Source organism: Peromyscus californicus, unplaced genomic scaffold, assembly GCF_007827085.1.
Source record: "Peromyscus californicus insignis strain IS unplaced genomic scaffold, ASM782708v3 Scaffold_2__1_contigs__length_46816999, whole genome shotgun sequence".
In the NCBI taxonomy this organism is placed as follows: domain Eukaryota; kingdom Metazoa; phylum Chordata; class Mammalia; order Rodentia; family Cricetidae; genus Peromyscus; species Peromyscus californicus.
The window spans coordinates 7,676,113-7,697,760 of NW_026294540.1; the positions used below are offsets into that span (position 1 = coordinate 7,676,113).

The window sequence follows — 21,648 nt, forward strand, 5'->3', positions numbered from 1 at the left end:
TCCCCACCCAGTCCAGTTTCCTTCGATCCCACGTTCCCGCCAGCTCCACGTTCCCCCCAGCCCCGCGTACCCCCAGCTCAGGGGTCCCCCTTAGCTCAGTGTTCCCTCGATCTCACGTTCCCCAGTCCCGCGTACCCCCAGGTCAATGTTCCCCCCAGCCCCGCATCCCTCCAACTCAGCGTTTCCCCCCCAGCCCCTCTACGCGTAATCCCAGCTCAGCGTTCCCCACCCAGCCCAGTGTTCCCTTGGCCCCACGTTCCCCCCGGCCCCGCGTCCTTTCATCTCAGCGTTCCCCCGGCTCCACGTTCCCCCCGGCCCCGCGTCCTTTCATCTCAGCGTTCCCCCAGCTCCACGTTCCCCCCGGCCCCGCGTCCTTTCATCTCAGCGTTCCCCCAGCTCCACGTTCCCCCGGCCCCGCGTTCCCCCCGGCCCCGCGTTCCCCCCGGCCCCGCGTTCCCCCCGGCCCCACGTTCCCCCGGCCCCGCGTTCCCCCCGGCCCCGCGTTCCCCGACCCACCCGACGCCCCCGCAGCCTTGGCGTTCGTTCCCCTGCGCGCTCCCGACCCGGCCCCGCCCCCGCCGGCCGCCATGTGACGGGAAGCAGCTGATGGCCTCTGCGGGCAGCGGCGGCAGCGGCGGCGGCGGCGGCGGGGCGGGGGCGGGCGGCGGCGGGGCGGGGGCGGGCGGCGCGGGCGCGGAATGAAGGCCCGCGGCCCTGGGGGCTGAGGCGCCCGCCGCCGCCTGGCGCGGGCCGCGCGCGTCCTCATGGAGGCCGGAGGTGAGTGCGGCGGGCGGGCGGGCGGGCGGGCCGGGGACCGCGGCGGGAGCGCAGCTTTGTTTCACTTTCGCTGTCAGCGGCGCCCGCCGTCCTCCAGCGGCCGCGGGGACCGGGGAGGGCAGCCGGCCGAGCGACCGGCCGCCTTTCCCGAGCTCACGCAGAGGGCGCCGGGCCGGGGTCGCCTGCGCCATGGCCGGGCTCCCGGCCTCCCCGCCCGCCGCGGCTAGCCGGGAGGGTGGGTGCCTGGGAACGGGGTGGGGCCCGGGACGCTGCCCCGCGGTGACACGTAGGACCCGACACCCTGGTGGGTGAGGTCCAGTCCTGGCTCTGCCCTTGCCCACAGCTGTCACCACGAGAGCTGGAAGAGAGAGAGAGCATGGGATGAACTTCCTGCGCCGAGTGGGCTCAGGAAGGCTAGACCTGCAGCCCCCCGGGGCTTCTCCCTAAAGGGCCCTTGGTCCTGCGGTGTGCCCACAGCATAGTGGCATGGATTTGGGATGGGGTGGGGTGCTGTTGCCAGACTCCGGTGTCCCTAAATACCCGAGCTTAAAGGCAGTTTTCGTAGGGCAATCCTAGGAGTCAAGGCCTAGGGCTCAGACTTGCTCCAGTGAAGTTCAGGCTTCACCTAGGTCGGGAGGACTCGGATGCGCTGCAGGGCTTGCAGGGCTGGGTGGGATGTTTGAAAGACAGGGTATTCCCTGGGGTGGTGTCCCCTTTGCATTTAGGAAATGACATTTCTTTGTTTGCAGTAGCCGGGCTTTCAGGGATAGGTGTCGCCGGCAGCTCTTCTCCCGGTTTCTATCTAGATAAAAGCCTTTGAGGATCTTCCCCCATAGAATTCTGTTTAAATGGCCTCTACTGTTTTCTTCTGTGAATCTTTTTTATAGCTTCCGCTCTCCTTCCCATGGATGCCTTATAGTCAAATCTCAAAGCAATCTGTGACCAGACTCCCCATTCTTAACAGGAATCTGTACCAGTGCAACATTTCCCCTAGTGATTGACAGCTGTGTTGTAGGGGTGTTGGCAGAGCTATTGAGAGCAGACAAGCTACAGTTTAAAAGGCCGGACACTAGGCCAGAGTTTTACCCTCTTTTCAAACTGAATGAAAAGGGATTACAATCGAAAACAGTAGGACAGTGGTTAGAATTAATTTATTAACTCAACAAATGTTTGATACAACAAATGTAGATACTCAAATGTTTGTTGAGTATCTACCATGCGCCAGGTGCCCTCTAGTTCATCGCTAGCCCATAGAAATATAATAGCAATATGTAATTTAAATGTAGTAGAAACATTTTAAAAAGAAACAATTGCAGGAGGTGGTGGCACTTTAATCCCAGCTCTTGGGAAGCAGAGGCGGGCAGGTCTCTGAATTCGAGTCTACAGAGCGAGTTCTGGGACAGCCAAGGCTACAACAGAGAAACCCTGTCTCCAAAAAAAAAGAAAGAAAGAAAGAAAGGGAACAGTTGAAATTAAAAAGCTATCTCTTTCAGGCTAACATCTAAAATATTTCGAACTGATTCATTTATGTGGTCAAACTAAAGTTACAGGAATGTTTTTGGAGACTTAAAAATTTTTATGTGTGGGTGTTTTAGCTGCCTGTATGTCTGCACCACGTGGTGCATGCAGTGCCTGAGAAGGCCAGAAGAGGGCGTCATATCCTCTGTACTAAGTTACAGATAGTTGTGAGCCGCTAGGTGGTGCTGGGATTGGAACAGCAAAACAACACATGCTCTTAACACCTGAGCCATAGCTACCACTAAGTTTTTACAGTCTGGTGTGTATTTTATTCTTTTTAAAAACTACTGTTAGATTTATTCATTTTATATTTTATGTTTATGAGTGTTTTGCCTGCATGTATGTCTGTGTACCATGCATGTGCCTGGTGCCTGCAGAGGCCAGAAGAGAGAATCAGGTCCCCTGGCACAGGAGTTACAGATAATTGTGAGTCACCATGTGGGTGCTGGAAATTGAAACAAGGTCCTCTGCTAGAGTAACAGTGTCCTTAACCGCCAAGCCATCTCTCCAGCTCCGTTCTTAACAGCCCTGCCACACTTCGTTGGTCAGTAACCGCTTGTGACTAGTGACTAGTGGCAGATAGGTAAGGGGGATTGAGGAGAGATAGGCCACAATTGCTACACAGAAAACCCTAGTGTATAGAAAGCTAAATGACTAACCCTAAAGGAAAGTGATCTAGTCACCTCAGTGAGTCAGGAATGTCACCAAGAAGGTGATGTGGACACAGAGCCGCTAGTCAAGATTATCCACGCTGATGGAACAGCCTAGTGATGCAAAGATCTCAAGGCAGGAAGGCTCACAAAGCTTGCTGCCAGCCAGGGTCCTGTCTCCACCTCTGGTAAAGCAAGCCCCCTTGTGCAGGGAGCTCATGAGAAGTGTCTTCAAATTCTGCCTGACTGTCTAGACATACTCCTTGTTTAGTTGGAAAGCCTGGAAGTGGGTGGGGGCTAGGGAAATTCTGGCCAAAGGTTGCAGAACTTTGGTTCCCTAGGATGGTGGCTACAGTTAATAACCCTGTTATATACTTGGAAATTGCTGATGGGTTTTCGAGTCCTTGCTGAAAAAAATGCTAAGAATGTGAAGGAGTGCATATGCTCATAAGCTTAACTGACTCCCCCTCCCCCACTACCTGAGTGTCAGTGTATCACGTGGTATCCAGTAAGTAAGCATTGCATATCAATTGAACAAAACCCTTATCCAACCAAAGAAGGCCGTGCAGGTATATCTCAGACGAAGCTGGATCTTTGTAGTCTGTTTCATTTGTTTTGAAGTTCTAAACTAATTATGGCTTTGTTTTCCAGTAGCCAAGTTTAGTTTGGGCCCAGACTCCAGGAGACAGCTACTGGTTTCTTCTTTTAGATTCTCGATTCCTGACCTGAAATAGCAAGAGTTGAAACCCCCAAATCCCAGAAATAGAGTATGCATTCTGGGCAGGGCTAGGGTTTAAGAAGAATTTCAAGTGAACGATGGCACAAGCATCTTGCTAGTCTAAGGGGCTTCATTTCCTCTATTTTTAAAGTGGCATTACATATCTATTTGTCACCAAGTGTTTCCTGGTAGCCTGACTGCTGGCATACAAGCATATGTTGGGAACAAGCATAGGAGGTTGCTGCTGTAAGCAGACCTGGTGTGGAGGTGAGGGGTAATGATCTCAGCGATGATGAGGAATTAGCAAGGAGTTGTCGAGGCACTGGGTTGGGGGTCAGAGGGAGCTGGCCTTTGAGCCAGACACAGTGTAGATGAGGTGCAGCCATGGAGGGACATTCCTGTGGAGGGAAGAGTTGCAGCAAAGTCCTGAGGTTGGAACTGAGCATAGTCAGATGGGGAGGCAGGAAGAGGAGAGGTTCAAGTCGAGGTGTGAAATGAAGGCCGGGAGGGACCTGTAATGAGGGAGTGGAGGGTGGTGTGTTTGCTTTGACTCTAAGGGTAAGTGACTACAGGCTAAGGAGGGTGGATGATTGGGAGCCAGAGCAGAACCCAGAGAGCAGGTAGAAGACTGCCTGGATGCCAGGCAACAGGCGATGCTGCAGAGAGTCAAGGAGTCGCCATAGCGATGGGAAGGAAGGTGTCGTGAGGCTTTTGGAGACAGGCTTGGTTGAACTTGACAGTGAACTTGGGTTGGGCAGTAGAAGAAATCAAGGCTGGGCCCTTTAGGACGTGTGGTGGCATCCTAACAGAAGGGTGGGTGGTGTATGTATGCGGGAGGAGTTGAGTCGAGTGTGAATAGTTCAGGGTGACTGCAGTCTTCTCACTGTTGACACTGAGGGCAGAACATGTCCATTTCTCCAGATAATGCTCATGCAGACATGACGCATACACCAGCGGATTCCAGATACAGACACACACAGCTTTCTAGGAGGAAGGATCTGAGTCAATGTATAGCAGCTTAGACCCAATGTATTGAAACCTATATCTCCACGTAGAACCTCAAGCAATGAATGTTCACTTTATAAAGCCAAGACACGATGCACTAAAATTCTGTTTGAAGGCTGAATTTTCAGCAACATCCATGTTTTATAAAACAAGATGCATCTATAGGGCCAGAGAGACGGATGGCTCAGTGGGGTTTTAAAAGCACTTTTGCCACAAAAATCAGTTTAAGCCCTCAAAGCCACAGTGGAAGGAGAGAACTGGCTCCCAAGAATCGTTGTCTGACCTCCTACACACACCCTATGGCATTCATGTGTGTGCCACACATACACAACCATAACAATCCTTCAAGAGATACATCTATGTATTTTCCCATTGTACCCATAGCAGGAAATGCTTGTTTTGTTTGTGAATCATTGCCTTCTGTTTCACTGATACCATGCTAACCATGGATTGCATTAGCACTGTGTGTCACCAGGGAAAGCTGCTGCCCTCTAACCAGGAAAGTCCCCCTTGTAAGATACATGCCAACTTCTTTGAGGCCCAAATGGAAGAAAACACATAAAAGCCGGTTTTGAAATATATGAAATACAGCTTGTTTAAATTAGTTTCTATGGAGTCTGGAGAGGTAGCTCAGTGGTTATGAGCACGGCTGAGGTGGGCGGTGGTTCAGCACACCTTCAATCCCAACACTCAGGAGGCAGAGGCAGGCAGATCCCAGAGTTTAAGGACAGCCTGGTTTACAGAGCGAATTCCAGACAGCCAGAGCTACACAGAGAAACCCTGTCTCGAAAAACAAAAACCAAACAAACAAAATTAAAAAACAACAAAAAACACTGGCTGCTCTCTTAGAGGATCTGGGTTGGATTCCCAGCACCCACATGTTGGCTTACAACTATCTGTAACTCCAGTTCCAGGGGATCCAACTCCCTTTTCTGACCTTTGTGGGCACTGCATGCATATGGCACCTACATACATACAGGCAAAACACTCATACACATCAGTAACTTATAAGAATTAAGTCATGGGGCTGGAGAGATGGCTCAGTGGTTAAGAGCACTGGCTACTCTTCCAGAGGATCCAGATTCAATTCTCAGCATCCACATAACTGTAACTCCAGTTCCAGGGGATCTGGCACCCTCACACAGACATACGTACAGGCAAAATACCAGTACACATTAAAAAAAAAAAAAAAAAAAAGAATTAAGTTATTATCTATCTACCAACATCCACAAAAGCATCAAATCCTAGAACTACTGAAGTGGAATGAGCGCAGAGGTAGTCATGGTGTTGAAACCTCCCTCTCCAGGCCTCTGACTTACAAGTCAGCTGTGGGGTTTCTTCACTGGAATAGAAAGTGAAGACTAGAATAGTGTTTGTTGGGTTAACAAACACTGCTCTCTGAGGAGATGTAAGGGGCTCTGCAAGAGGGGCTGCAGTCATGTCCGTGGTGTGGAAAGTGCTCAAGTGCTGGTCCACAAGAGAATGAAATAGATTTGAGAGCAGGAAGTTAGGGTGCTGCTGTCAGAAGACCTAGGTGTGATTCTTAGAGATAGAAAATGAACAGGATGTGAATGGGAAGGGGGCTTGTACCCTGCAGGGCAAGGAACAACATAGAGGACGTGGCATGAGGGAGGGCTTAGTGCAGGGGTGTGAGGCAGGCCTCCGCGGCAGACCTGGGAACCTTGGAATATATTGGATGTGTGTTTTCAGCTCTGGAGGGTCCCTGGGGGCACTTGAGCAGGTTAAAGTAGGACTCAAGACATGGGAGAAGTAGGAAGTGGAGCCAGTAAGTCTGCCCTAAAAGGAGGTGAGGAGGGTGCTGGGAGTGGGAAGGAACCCTTGAGTTGAAGGTGCCAGGTTCCTTTCAAGGGGGACCTTAAAGGCATTCATTGGCTGGAGTCCAGACAGTGCCTCTCACTTTCTTCCTGCTTAGGATCCATAGAGGCCTCATTCACCGGGTCCACCACACCAGGGTTACTCTGAGTCATGCTGTGGGGAGGGTTGCCACTGAGTAACCACAGTGGAATGTAGCCTGTGGCTACTGTTACTGCCCTAGGTCATTTGAACGACAGCTCTCTCCCACCAAGTCTTGGGCAGACAGCAGCTTCCCCAGTCTGGTGGTGAGACTGAAGTATGACGTCTCCTTCCCCAGAGGAACCACTGCTGCTGGCCGAACTCAAGCCTGGGCGTCCCCATCAGTTTGACTGGAAGTCAAGCTGTGAGACCTGGAGTGTGGCCTTCTCTCCAGATGGTTCCTGGTTCGCCTGGTCTCAAGGACACTGCGTGGTCAAGCTGGTCCCCTGGCCATTGGAGGAGCAGCTGTAAGTCCTCTTTGTACCCTGGGGAGTGAGGGAGGTCCGTGATGGGCCATTGGGTGCTTTTCCAGGTTGGTCCCTGCTCTTTGGGGTCCTTTTTGAAAATAGGTGAGAAAAGAAGGACTAAACAGTTGAGGACTTGATCGTGGGGTCCCAAAGCCCCACATTCTGTACGTAGAGAAGCCAGGTCTGTAGAGTGTGTTGGCCTCATACATTGACTGTTTTGCCAATTTTATTGAGATAGAAGTGACACCCATTCAGTTTGTCCATTTAAAGTCCATAGCGCTAGCTGTGCTCTGTGATATACTCTTGTAACCAAAGCACTCGGGAGATGGAGGCAAGAGACCCCCAGATAAGGAGAGCTTGCACTGGGTGATAAGACGGTCTCAAAAGAAAAAGTAAAATAGCTGGGCGGTGGTGGCGCATGCCTTGAATCCCAGCACTTGGGAGGCAGAGGCAGGTGGATCTCTGTGAGTTCGAGGCCAGCCTGGTCTACAGAGCGAGATCCAGGACAGGCACCAAAACTACAAAGAAACCCTGTCTAGATAACCAAAAAAAAGAAAAAAGAAAAACTAAAACTAGAGTGTACAGTGCAGCAGCGTTTAGTATTTGCACTGAGTTGGGCACCCATCACCAAAATCAATTCTGGAGCATTATCACTTCCTCACAAAGACACCTCTTTAGTCTTCTCTGGCTTTGGCCTGGCAACCACTGTCTTCTCTCCCACTGTGGACTTACCTGTCATGAGTGCTTGTTCCTGGATCTTCTGTTTGTGTCTGTCTTAACCCAGCGCCGAGTAGTGCCCCAGGGTTCATCTGTGTTGTGTGTGATGCAATGCTTCACTTCCGTTTACTGCCCAGTGACGTGGTCTAGTGTGAGGTGACAGGCTTTTTGCTGGTGGGCATTAGGTTTGGGCTTCCCTCGTTGACTGTGGTGAACTGCCTTGCTCTACGTGTTTCTGGACACATCTGCATGGGTGTGTGCGTCCAGTGTTGGACTGAGGGTGGCTGGCAGTTTTCTAAAGTGGGGGTGCAGTTTTACATTGGCCTGGCAGTGTCTTCAGGTTTGAAATTCTCTACATCCTTGGGACACTTGACACTTGTCTGTCCCAACCCGGCACTTCTGCTGTGAGATGGAGTCTGATTTGTATTTCCTTCCTGGCTCCTTCTTTGAGTCTTTTCCCTGTGCTGATGGATCTCTGAGTCCTACCTTCTGAGAACTACCTCCTCAGATCTTTGGCCATTTCTAACTGGGTCTTTGTTTCCTTTTGTTTGTTTGTTCCTTTGATTTCTAACCTCGTTGATAGTTTCTGCTGCAAAGGTTAGACAGGTCGGGACAGACAGGTTCCAGAGTCTAATTGCTGTGAGCTCCTGGTTGACGTATTTCCCATCTGTCCTGGGGTAGTTGCATATCTGCATTTCTTTATTCAACCAGTATGTATGTATTTATTGCAAGTCGTCTTCACTTGGCACTGAGCTAGGGGTGGAGAACCCTAGTGCATCAGAGTTTGTTCTGGGGGCTCCAGGCATCTCTCATAAGTAATGGGCTACATTTAAGCTTGAAGCGTGGGAAACATGTTGCCTTGCTAATGGTAATGCCACCAAGGGTCCTGGTTGTCCTAGGCTGCACTGCTGGGGAGGAAGGTGGAACTTACACAGTCCCCACTTCCTGGAACCTAATTCCCAAGAATCCTTGGAATGTCCAGACTGGAGGCTGCTGAAGTGACTGGTCGCCCTGAATGATCTCTGCCTCACAAACACCTGTGAGTTTGAGGCCGGCCTGGGCTACAGAGTGAGTTCCAGGACAGGCTCCAAAGCTACAGAGAAACCCTGTCTAGATAAACAAAAAAGAAAAAAGAAAAAGAAAAACTAGAACTAGAGTGTCCAGTGCAGCGGCGTTTAGTATTGGCGCTGAGTTGTCTTCTGTAGTAGGAAGGGGAGGTCAAGGTCATTCATTGCTCAAATGTGTTATGTTTTCTAAGTAGACCACCACAAGAGAGATTCTTCCTGTCTAGAGCGGAGTCTCGGGACAGCTGCTGTCTCAAAGTCCTTGTAGTTTGCTCTGTGTTTGTTACCTCCAGAGCACTTTCCCAGGTTCACACGTTGTTGTAGGTGAATGCGCCCGCCCGCCCTCCTGTGATAGCGAAGAAAACCCTAAGAGGTGGTCCAGTGTCTGCCTTTCCCTGTCCTTTACCAAAGCAAGAACAGTACTTACTAGTATGTCAAGTGAGACATTCCTCGTTTGGGGAGAAATCACAGATTTGGAAGAATGAGAATCCGGCACATTGCAAGCTGATGGCTTCTTTTTAAAAACAGCCAGGCATGGCAGCGTTCCTGTCGTTACAGCTGTTTGTAAGGCTGAGGCAGGAAAGCAGGCGGAGCAACTTAGCAAGACTCAGAACTAGGATGAAGCTCAGCAGTAGGGCCTTCTTCCTGAATGTGTGAGACTCTGAGTCCCATCCCTACCAAAAACATTACAAACAGCAAAACAAAGCACACCACCGTGATGAAGGAGTGGGCACCATGTGCAGTCGTGGTATGCAGTAGAACAGTATGTGTGACAGACCCATGTGACTTTGTTAGAAGCAAATACACAGCCATTGGTGGTGACCGTTTACTGTGGTCAAAGTGTGCTTGGACGGTGAGTCGTTTTGTCCTCTCTGGACCTTGGACCAGGCCTTTGTATAGGTGTTCCTACCACGGAGCTATGTCCCCAGTCTGAGTAATAGTCATGATTGATTTCATTCCTGGATCTCCCGTTGTTTCTTATGTTTTATAAGTTAAAATAATTGTTACTGGCAGCATTTATGTTCTTGTTGAGGGTACTTGACCTTTGTCTGCTGTCTACTTACTTTTTTAAAATTGTTTGTTTAACTTCTTAAATTTTTTTTATTCTTTATGTGCATTGGTGTTTTGCCCCAGAACTGGAGTTACAGACAGTCATGAGCTGCCATGTGGGTGCTGGGAATTGAACTCGGGTCCTCTGGAAGAGCATTCAGTGCTCTTAACCACTGAGCCATCTCTCCAGCCCCTTTGTCTACTTATTTACTCATTTTTGGCAGAGCGAGTGGCCGAACGTAGGACCTTGGCTGTGTGAGAATGGTATTCTGTAACTGAGCTACATCTCCAGCCAAGGACAGGCTCTCTCTGGGTAGCCCTGGCCGTCCTGGAACTTACTTTACAGACCTGGCAGGCCTTGAACTCCCAGAGATCCCAAGTGCTTGCATTTACACATTTTTCTAAAAATCCTGTTAGCCAGGCGTAGTGAAGCACGCCTTTAGTCCCAGCACTGAGTAGACAGAGGCAAGTGGTCTACATAGTGACTTCCAGGACAGCCAGAGAGCTACATAATAGAGAGATCCTGTCTTTAAGAAAAAAAAAAAAACCTGTTAGAAAACGCTTTTATTATTGAGTTACTACCTGGTGTCAACTGATAATCATATACACTACCTTCAAGAATAAAGATTTTATCTGGGCGGTGGTGGCGCACGCCTTTAATCCCAGCACTCAGGAGGCAGAGCCAGGTGGGTCTCTGTGAGTTCAAGGCCAGCCTGGTCTACAGAGTGAGATCCAGGAAAGGCACAAACCTATACAGAGAAACCCTGTCTTGAAAAACAAAAACAAAAAATAAATAAATAAATAAATAAAGATTTTAGAAACTTTTTAAAAAGTTACGTGTGCACCCGTGTGTGCGCACATGTCTGCACACATATGGAAGTCAAGGACAACTTGCAGGCATCAGCTCTCACCTACCGTGTGGGTCCCAGGCATCGAGCTTGGGCTGTCAGCTTGGCAGCAAGTGCCTGCATCTGCTGAGCCATCCCACCTGCCCCAGACCTGAGACACTGGAATTCAGGAAGCCAGGTTCTGCTGGAGTCCCATCCCATTAGCACCCTCTCCTCGCGTCCACCCTGCCACGCCTCCCCTTCCCACGTGTCTGTCTCTCTGCTGCCGTTCAGCCTCACACTTGGGCACCCAGAGCAGTTTTTGAGCACTGGGCTAGGATACCCTCACTGTGAACTTTTAATTCCAGCTCTACTCCGATCTTGTGACCCAGCAAAGTCAATTCCTCTAAAGCAGAAGATATTATAAAATGTAAAACAAGTTAGAGGCGGCACATGACCTTTTCATATGTGAAGTCTAAAAAGAACAGACTGATCGGAGGCAGGCATACAGTGCTGGGTCGGAGTGGTGGGTGGCTAGATGTTGGCAAGGCTGCAGAGCCCCAGGGGTGGGGGGAATTCTGAGGCTCCGATGTCCACTTGGAAGCTGTTCCAGGAGTTCTTTGATGCTCTGCACTAGCGAGTGTGAGAGGAGCAGAGTTTGAGGCGTTCGCCCTCTGGCTCTACACATTACACACATCCACACCAGCATGTTGTACGTGGTGAATAGGTACAGTTTTTGTCAACATACTGTGACTTTCTAAAAAGTGACAAAAGAATTGTTGAAAGCAAAAGCAGAAAGAGCTCCCCTGAGTGTTTTCTGCCAACCTCCAGTTTAGGCTGGAGAACCTCCATTTTTCCAGATGAGCTTGATACAGTTTTTTAACATATTGCACTACACAAGTGACAGAAATATATTTTCACCTTTTCAGAGCAGGTGAAAATAAAGCAATCCAGGCCCATGTGTTGTTAGGTATAGGATTTCTCAAGAAATAAATCTGAGCTTGCTTGGGATCTGGGCTCCTCATCTGGTTTCCCCAACTGAGTGCACAGAAACTCGACGTCACTCAGAAAAGAGGGGCTTACTGTCTGCTGGTGACATACACTTCGTGGAATAGTAAACGTATGCTTTCAGACCAAACCCTAGAGCGTCTACTTAACCCGTGCCATTGTGACAGCCGGTGTTGGGTCCAGTGGTGGTGACAGGACCTGTGTCTGGGGTCTGAGCTTCACTTTCCTGGACTTGTTCCCCAGCGGAATGTGAAAGGTCAGGGCTGGGCTGAGCGACCCCGGGGCAGTGGCCTCTGGCAGTGCTGTGGTCGGCTGTTCTGCTGACGGGTCCCAAGCTGGACGTGCTGCCGGGGAAGTGGGTGGAAGAGCCTCAGGGCTACCTGCAGTGATGGAGGGCAGACATGAGTGCACCACATGGGCTATGTGGCAAAAGAGGGTTCACATCCAGCCTTTTGGGGATTTCTGAGCTGGAGATGGGGGCGGGGTGGTGGCTGTTGAGCAGGAGAGCAGCAGATGGAGAAGGATCCATGTTCTAATTCTGTCTGTCCTGCTTCTAAAACCTATGCTGTACATTGCACACTTTCTCAGGGGAAAAGTGCTTGTTTCTCTCTAGGACCCAAACCCAAGAGAACTTCCTGAGCAAGCGTGGGGCTCCCTGGAGCCCATGTGGTCTACTTATTCCACAAGGCAGGTCACCCCATTTCAGGGCTGTTGCAAGTCAGGTGGGCCAAAGCAATGAAGCCTGTGTCCCATGAATTTCAAACGGAATTGAAACAGTACCAGAATTCACCAAATGCCAGAAGTGGCTTCTAGGAATTGAGTCTCGGGATAGCATGTTGGTTGACGTGGTTCCAATTGTAGATTCATTCAGAAATGTCTACTTTGTCCAGCATCCCTAAAGGATTCGAAGCCAAAAGCCGAAGCAGCAAAAATGATTCAAAAGGACGAGGCAGCTTGAAGGAGAAGACACTGGACTGTGGTCAGATTGTGTGGGGGCTGGCCTTCAGCCCGTGGCCCTCTCCACCCAGCAGGAAACTCTGGGCACGCCACCATCCCCAGGTGCCAGATGTCTCTTGCCTAATCCTGGCCACGGGTCTCAATGATGGACAGATCAAGATTTGGGAGGTGCAGACAGGTAGGTCTTTCTGGTTAGTACCCGGTTCAGGACGGTGTGCTCGTGACATGTGGTCAGGCCCCACAGGCTCTATCAACCACCAGTTGGCTGAGGAGTGGGCAGCAACTGACCCATCTGCCTTCACTTTACACTGACCAAGGGCTTCTGCTCCCTCCAGGGCTCCTGCTTCTGAATCTTTCTGGCCACCAAGATGTCGTGAGAGATTTGAGCTTCACACCCAGTGGAAGTTTGATCTTGGTTTCTGCATCCCGGGATAAGACTCTTCGAATCTGGGACCTGAACAAACATGGTAGGGAGGGGCCTGAGCCACGTGGTCCATACTGCTCCCCTCACTCACCAGTGCCGTTTTATTTAGAGTTGTTTCGTCTCCATCTTCCCCAACAAGCCTTTCTAAGATGTTCTTTTAGTCACTCTGCGTCCCTTTAGTACTGAGCTAAAGTTTTTTTTTTTTCTTTTTTTTTTGGTTTTTTGAGACAGGGTTTCTCTGTAGCTTTGGAGTCTGTCCTGGACTAGCTCTGTAGACCAGTCTGGCCTCGAACTCACAGAGATCTGCCTGCCTTTGCCTCCCGAGTGCTGGGATTACAGGCGTGCGCCACCCCAGCCCGGCCTAAAGATATTTTCATACCAAAAGTTCACTGGACATTTTCCTGAAGGGGCAGTTTCTAGAACCCCAGGACACCAACACCTGAGAGTGCTTGTGCCTCTAATATAAAGTGCCATAGACTGTGCACAGACCCCACACATGTGCCCTGCTCTGCGCCATCTCTAGAGGACTCCTAATCCCCGATGCGGGGTAAATGCTCTGAAAACAGTTGCTGTGCTGCTGTCTTGTGTAGGCAGCGCTGACAAGGAGATTCTATATTCAGTACAGACAGTCGTTCTGAAAACTCTAATTGATTATTGTTGTCCTTGGGTAGGGGGAGATAACACCTACCACAGCCTGTATGTGGAGGCCAGACGTCAGATTGCAGGAGTGAGTTTTCTCCTTCTATCCATCTGTGGAAAAATGATGGGTAAACTCCGCTTCCTCTGTCACCGTTCAGGGGTGAACACCAGAGCTGTATGAAATGCTCTCCTGTACACAGCTTGCTCAAGCAGAATGCCATAGAAACTGACCACCTGCAGTGAGACCAGTACTCTAGGCTGAGATCCTACTTCACTAAGACCCCCTTTCTTTCAAGAAGCCCCCTGCCTCCAGACCAGGGCCTCCGGGCCAGAAGAGGCATTATCCTCCAGGAATACTGGCAGTGTCTAGAGAGTTAAAAATGGCCTCTAAAGAGACTGAGCATGGCATGCTGGTCAACAGCCTGGAATGCACAGGCTAGCTCAGAGGAGAGCGTTGCAGTCCCAAAGGTCAAAAACCTGGTCTGCATCAACATCCTTAGGGGCAACAGCACTTGGGAGTGTCCAGATACACTGTTCTGTGATCAAAGCACAGACCCACGTTCAGAACATCAATACTGCAACTGTCCACGTACCCATGAACACATGCGTGGGTTTGTTGTAACTGATCAAAGCACAGACCCACATTCAGAACATCAGTATGCAGCTAGTCCACGTACCCTTGAACACACATGTGGGTTTGTTGTAACTGACCATAGGTTCTGGGCTGGCAAGATGGCTCCATGGTGAATGGACTTGCTGCCAAGCATGAACCCACATGGTAGGAAACATGGCGCTGGAGGCGGCCCCAGACGAGGCAAGTGACCCCACATGGAAGGGTCAGCACTAAGCTGTACTGGCTGTCCTGCTTCCCATTCTGGAGCATTTCTCCTACCTTCTTGGAAATGAGAATGGTACCGCTAATCCCAGCACTCTGGAGGCAGAGGCAAGGGGATCTTTGTGAGATCCAGGCTAGCCTGGTCTACAGAGCAAGCCAGGACAGCCAGGGCTACACAGAGAAACCCTGTCTTGAAAACCAAAACAAAATGAAAAAAGAAATGAGAATGATAATTAGTGCCTCAGTTTGGGCTTCTCAGTCCATACTAGAGCAGCGGTTCTCAGCCTGCTTAATGTGCGACCCTGTAGTACAGTCCTCAGGGCGTGCTGACCCCCAGTCGTAACATTGTTTTCAGTGCTACTTTGTAACAGTAGTTTTGCTACTGTTATGAGTCATGATGTAAACATCTCTGTTTTCCTGGATTCACAGGAGTTAGGCGAACCCCAAAGGGGTTGAGAACCACTATACTGCAGCCTGGAGGTTTTATCAGCGTGTGTCTGCTTCTGTGTTCTGAAGCTGGGAGTCTAAGGCCAAGGTGCAGCAGATGGCTGATGACAGGGGAGCTCCGTCCAGCCCAGCGCTGGTTATTACACAAGACAGAAGGGACGGGAAAGCTCTAGGCCGGCTTGCCTTCATAAAGCACTAACCCCTGAGAACCAATTTAATTTTCCAGAGACCCCATTCCAAGTGCCACCACCTTGGCCTTATGTGTGTGGCCTATGAGTGTTGGGGGTCCCCACAGTCTGTAGCAACTGGTAGCTAAACAGTGACTGAGGTGTCTGGAGTGTCCTCATCCACACCACCCACTCTCTAAGAGAGCCCTGATGACGTCTGTCTGGGACTGGAGCTCAAAAAGAAGCAGTCTAAAATGGGCCTGCCAGTGAGGAGGACTTCTGGAAGTCGGGGCCCCCTGAGTTAGGCACAAGCTTTACAGCTAAGCTACCCACCAACCTCAGCCCTGCTCTACTTTTCTTTGTGAGACAGGGTCTCTCTATGTCGCCCTGACTGTCCTGGAACTCTGCATGGACCAAGCTGGCCTTGAACTTGCAGACCTGCCTGTCTCTTCCCTCCAAGTGCTAGAATTAAAGGCTTACACCACTCTGCCCAGCTCGGCCACATTTTTCATGCTATATGTCTAGAGCTTTCTCACCACGTGGCTTAGCCTAGGTTGGCCCTGGACTTGCTTGGAGATTGTGTTTTCTCCTCCCAAGTGCTGAGATTAGAGGTTTGAGTACACCTGATGGGGAAGTTAGAGGGGGGCTCAGTAAATCCCTGCTGGTGGGGAGAATGGACCAGGTGACAGTGACCGAGAGCGGGTGGTACAAAGTGGGTTGTTGGGAGTGCTTTTCTTTTTTGTTTTTAAAGTTTATTGGATATGTATTTAGTGTTTGGCCTATATGGATGTATGCATACCATGCAAGTGTCTGCTACTCACAGAGGTCAGGAGGTGTCAGATCCCTTGGAGCTGGACTTAAGGATGGTTGTGAGCTGCCATGCGGGTGCTGGGAACCAAGCCTGGGTCCTCTGTAAGCGTAACAAGTGCTCTGACCACTGAGCCACCTCTCCAGTCCCAAGTAGGGCTTTTTCAAAGAGAAGAGGGACAAACTGTGTTACCAGGTGCCAGACATTGTCCTACTAAACTGACTTGCCATAGTACATTCAGTTATGACAGCTAGGTTGCTATAGAAGAAACCAGTTGAGTTTGACAAGTTAGTCATTTATAGCCACATGCACACGTGAACTTCGTAAATTCTTGTGTTTCTTGCTTGGCTTTTTATGTCCCCATTGTTAGCTCTCTTCCCTCTTCTATGTCTTCCACACTTCCCTTACAATTGGTAACCCAATTCAAGAACCCAGGATATCAACATCCATACTATGTCTGTACCTGAGAACACACTCCTGAACACACACACACACACACACGTTGGGTTTTGAGGTCATTTCACAAACTGTCTTATTCCTCATCTTTTCTCCTATATGTTGCAATTTTCATTAAGCAATACCCGACGTGGGAAAGTCTGTTTCTGTTCCTCCTGGACGGACGGACAGATGGGCTAGGTGTACTCCCCATTGACTCCTTCTCATGTGAGCTGGCCTTGAGAAATCACAGCGTCTGACCGTACTGTCATATGTGCACAGTGCGGTGGCACTCAGAACCAGACTGGCTGATCTCAGAGTGCATGCCTCCAATGACTGCACCCTTCTGTGCGTGCTTGAACAGGGGTCCCTGGATAACTGTGAGAGGCTGTCAAGCCTGGACAGGTGCTTGGTTCCTGAAGAGTATCCTCTGTGCTGTGCACCTTTGTCCTGCTCGTCTGTAGATTAGAGAAAGCCGCAGGGCAGGAGAAGCTCCCTTGGCTTCTGGCTGCTGCGTTCACAGACAGCAGGTGTTTACTTTTTCCTTTGGTTTCTAAGTGTTTAAATTAATGCCGGGTCTTGTCACAGTTGTCCTGAACTAGAATGTGGGTTTGGGCTCTAGCTGAGAGCTAGCTGGTTGCACTGGGTCTCTTAGGTTCTGAGGGCTGATTCGTCCTGTTCTTCTCGGGCAGGTAAGCAGATCCAGGTGTTATCTGGCCACCTGCAGTGGGTTTACTGCTGTTCCATCTCCCCTGACTGCAGCATGCTGTGCTCGGCTGCCGGTGAGAAGTCGGTAAGCATCTAGTGTGTGAGTGTACACAGGAGGCGTGTGCCCGAGTTAGTCCACAGTACATCTGCTGGTGTATAAGTGTGCACAGCATGTGTGCCCCCAGCATGTGTGAGTGTGCACAGTATGTATGTACCTGAGCAAGAGTACATCTGCCAGTGAGTGTGCACAGCATGTGTGTGCCAGGGCCAGTCCATCTGTCAGTGTGTGAGTGTACGTACGCAGCATGTATGTGCCCGAGCCCCACACAACTCTCTGGAGGCTGGCACTTGAACATGACCATGGAGAGGAGGATTTGGAAATGAGTACTTCATCTCTGGGGGTGGTTCCTTTTCCAGAGTGGCCAAGTGCAGTATTTTCCGACTTTTTTCCTTTGGAGTCCAGGATTTTAAAATCTACAGCCCACATCCAGACCCCAGTTTCCTCTGAATTGGAATCTCTCCAGTCTGACTCCATGTGATTAGGATTTACAGTTCAGATCCTGAGAGCAGCAGCCCTGGTCTGTTGTTTTGAAGGTACTGGAGCCCAGGGGCAGTCTGGAGTGGTCGTTTCTGTTCCCTTGTGCGACTTCACTGACCTCAGATGTGATGTGATGAGGCAGTTTAGAAGGGATCACTGTTTGGCATAGCTCAGGAACTTGATCATATAAGGTTTAGAATGAGCAAAAATGAAGCATTTTCCTTTCCTTTTCTTTTGGAGACAGGGTCTTAGGTAACCCAGGCTGGCCTCAAACTCATTATGTAGCTGAAGATGACCCTGAACTGATCCTCCAACCTGTACCATCAGGCCCATTTTATGCAGTGCTGGGATGGGAATCAGGGCTTGGGGAGGTGTTAGGCAGGCTCTCTACTGAGCTACATCACCAGCCTCAAGAGTTATTAAGACAAAAGTGAACAATGGAAATCCTGTTTTATGATTCTCAGCAAGGTTTAAAGTTATGAGCTAGGCCAGATGCAGTCATGGGCCGGATGTCCTGCATGTGCGGTTTTTCCACACAGGGTTTCTCTTCCTAGCCTGGCAGTCTTGGAACTCACTTTGTAGACCAGGCTGGCTTTGAACTCCCAGAGATTCACCTGCCTCTGCCTCCCAAGTGCTGGGATTAAAGGCGTGTGCCACCACTACCCAGCTTCTTAAGGTTCTTAAGCAAGGTAAATGTTAAATGTCTGGGAGGGGTGCTGCTGCTTGGTCTGTAGGACCCACTCCTCATATCCAATCCTATGCGTGGCTTCAGCTGGAACAAGCTACTGATGCAGAGGTCTCCTGCAGGCCTGCTACCCTGTCCTCAGCAGGGATCAGAAAGCCACGTGAATGTTGAGTAGGCAGCCTTCTGTAGTCTAGCCTGGCCTGTGCTCTCCTAAAATGTATTGCACGTTTTATGTGCTTAAACCTACATGATGGGTCCTAGGAGGTCTGCAGAAAAGGAGAAAAGTCTACTTCCCCTGGCTGAAGGGCAGGGTTGGATTCCTGTGGTTGCTCTGGTGTCTGAGCACCTTGCTTCTGCCCCTCACCAGATCCTTTCGGTCCCGTTGCAGGTCTTTCTGTGGAGCATGCGGTCCTACACACTTATCCGGAAGCTAGAAGGCCACCAGAGCAGTGTTGTCTCCTGTGACTTCTCTCCTGACTCTGCCTTGCTCGTCACAGCTTCTTACGACACCAGCGTGATTATGTGGGACCCCTACACCGGCGAGAGGCTGAGGTCACTTCAGTAAGGACCCTGTGGGCTTAGACACATTCCCTCGGAGTCTGGGACGGGGAGCGACAGCTTGCGTGGAAGAGCGCAGCTGTCTCAGTGCTTGCTGGTGGTGAGCTCTCGAGTCTCCTGGTGCAGAATGGGAGACCACAGTGACTATTCCCACCTGTTAACTGTAGTACCAGGTTCAGAGGGACTCTCATCAGAACGTCACCTCCAGTATGAATTGCCCTGTCCTCACAAGCTTGCTCTACTTTTCCCTTAGTTTCTGTTGTTTCCAAAGCAAATGATAGTAGTCCTATAATTATCACAGATCAGCCTAAAAAAGACTTTGCGCTTTCACTGTGGCACTAAAGTGGGGGCTGACCTACTTTGCATAAGGGAATTAGCACAAGTGTTGGTAACCCTTCTGACACCTGCAGACACGTGGAGCTTTCGCTGGGCCTTGTTTTCCAGTCTGCAGATGCTGTGGTTTTAGACTAGGAGCACAGGCCAGAGCATTCGGTGCACTGCCTGCAGGTGAGGATTCTGGGGAAGGGGACCATCATTCCAGACCTGCTGCTTTTCCTTTGTAGTCACACCCAGCTGGAACCTGCCATGGACGACAGTGATGTCCACATGAGCTCACTGCGGTCTGTGTGCTTCTCTCCTGAAGGCTTGTACCTCGCGACAGTGGCAGATGACAGGTAAGGAGGGGATGCATGCGACCCTTAGAGCTGGTACTTGCAATAGCAGGCATTTCCTTGCTGGCCTCCAGCTCAGCGCGCATGTGACTTCTCTCCCCATTCAGGCTCCTCAGGATCTGGGCTCTGGAACTGAAGGCTCCGGTTGCCTTTGCTCCTATGACCAATGGTCTCTGCTGCACATTCTTCCCACACGGTGGAGTTATAGCCACAGGGTATGTATCTGTGCTGAACAGATGGGCAGCAATGTCTCCTGCCTATACCATGAAATTTTAAGGGAAGAAAGTATCTAGAATAGAATAGTCTTGCCTAAGAAAAATCTAAGGTTACATACATTAAAATAGTCTATCCTGACATTGTGTCATTTGTAGATGTTAGTAACTGACCTAAATGCTGCAAAAGACTTGTTTATGGTTCATAGTACCCTGAACGTCAATTCCACAAGGAGGCCCAAGATAAGGTGATGTGGAATTTATATGGAAATCATGGCTGAGGCTACCTTACAGATGACATCTTGAAGTGGTAGTGGCACTGTCTGTTATGTGTGAGCCCAGGGCCTTCTGCTAGGCAAGCACTCTACTCTATCTCCAGCCCCTTTCCTTTTGAGTATGTAGAAGGGCTGTGCTGAAGAGATGGCTCTTGCCATCAAAGGCTTTTCTTGTTGTTTTCAGACAGTCTTGCTATATTGCCCAGGGCAGCCTGGAAGACCTGGGTTCAGGCCCTCGTCCTGCTTTAATCTTACATAGCAGTTGGGACCGTAGGCATGGGTCACATCCTGGGTTCTAACAGTCCTATCGGTCATTATTTAGCAATTTACAGCCCTTCCCAGTCAGAAGTGCACTTCAGCTTCTGGAGTCTCCTGTTTCTGGTCAGACCAGAACCACCACTGTCCATTGTAAGACAACAACTCTCTAGGGCCTGCTAAAGATTGGTTTCTCTTGTTTCAGGACGAGAGATGGCCATGTCCAGTTCTGGACGGCTCCCCGAGTCCTGTCTTCACTGAAACATTTATGCAGGAAAGCTCTGCGAAGTTTTCTGACAACATACCAAGTCCTAGCACTGCCAATCCCCAAGAAGATGAAAGAGTTCCTCACGTACAGGACTTTCTAGTCACACCAGCCATCCTGACTCCTGTCGCAGAAGCAATGCAAGGGACTGGCTAGGATGGAGCCAGCAGATCACACTGGACCCGCCGTGGACCTTTCTCCCCATTGGCATGTGCAGGGAGGTCTGAGTGACCCCACTTCCGTGGTGCCAGCCTTACCTCGTCCTCGTCCTCCGTGAGCAGCCTTTGTCTATCTAGTTGTCTTGAAGCCGAGTGCAGTCAGGGGTGTTTGGGGAATAAAGCAAGCAGGCTCCAGAGCCTGTCTGGTGGTGGCCGCGTCCACACTCCCTTCACTGGGAGTGCCTGCCATGTAGCACAGTACCTGCTGCCCGTTTCCGGTCAGTGGCTGCATGGTTTGAAGTTCCTCTGCTCTGGTGAGAGGAACATTTGGGTTTGGCACATCTTTCTGGCCAAGACGTTCCCATGGAGCTGTCTGGTTTGTTGCTCAGCTGCAGGTGGACTGGGGCGTGCTCCTCACCAATACACTAGTACTGGCTTATTTCTCTTTAAACAGTGGTATGCATGTGTAGGGAATGACAAACAAGTACATCAGATCATAGGAGGAGGTGCTCCTCAACTGCATGATGGTCAGATGGCCATTTATCAGCATATTTATTTGTGTTTTCTCAGCAGATATTAAGGTACAACTGTGTTTTCTCAGTGGTCTCTAAAAACCCAGAGTTCTGAAGTGGCCCAGTTGTGAAGCCATGTCTTAGTTGTGTGGAGTCATGTTGTCACTGGCTCACACTGTCATGTGCGTGTTTGTCTCTGCTGCTTGACCTCATGGGATTCCCCCTCCAATTCCAACTGCCCTAACAGACAGCCCCTTCCAAGCACCGCTCTTCACCAGCGGCAGCCGCTACCTACTCAAGAGCCTCACTCACACAAAATCTGCCTTAGGGAAGTTAATATATTTTAAATTATTTTAAAAGAAACTCAACACCTTATTCTTGGGCTTTTCTTAATTGATGCTTTATGGAGGCAGTGTTAACATTGTACAGTGTGTGCATAGAGGA

General features: G+C 50.1%; 1 protein-coding gene across 2 annotated transcripts; it reads left to right on the plus strand.

The window, feature by feature from the left end:
* The first annotated feature begins 668 nt into the window (after nt 1-668).
* Wsb2 (WD repeat and SOCS box containing 2) lies at nt 669-21,579 on the plus strand. Of its 2 annotated transcripts, XM_052755167.1 has the most exons (9): nt 669-777; nt 6,821-6,989; nt 12,546-12,790; nt 12,948-13,079; nt 17,060-17,160; nt 18,687-18,859; nt 19,420-19,530; nt 19,635-19,742; nt 20,475-21,579. In XM_052755167.1, the coding sequence occupies exons 1-9, from the start codon at nt 765-767 to the stop codon at nt 20,635-20,637; spliced, it is 1,215 nt and encodes a 404-aa protein (XP_052611127.1). In that variant the 5' UTR covers nt 669-764; the 3' UTR covers nt 20,638-21,579. The 2 variants fall into 2 exon arrangements, with proteins under 2 accessions (XP_052611127.1, XP_052611126.1); XM_052755166.1 differs by lacking the exon at nt 669-777 and having other exon boundaries at nt 6,787-6,989.
* Nucleotides 21,580-21,648: the final 69 nt, after the last annotated feature.

Bases quoted from the DNA above. Each gene is read 5' to 3' on its own strand.
- Wsb2 (XM_052755166.1), top strand. From the start codon at position 6,802: ATGACGTCTCCTTCCCCAGAGGAACCACTGCTGCTGGCCGAACTCAAG. The intron at 12,791-12,947 runs GTAGGTCTTTCT...TGCTCCCTCCAG, and splicing joins GATTTGGGAGGTGCAGACAG to GGCTCCTGCTTCTGAATCTT. The intron at 17,161-18,686 runs GTAAGCATCTAG...GTCCCGTTGCAG, and splicing joins CGGCTGCCGGTGAGAAGTCG to GTCTTTCTGTGGAGCATGCG.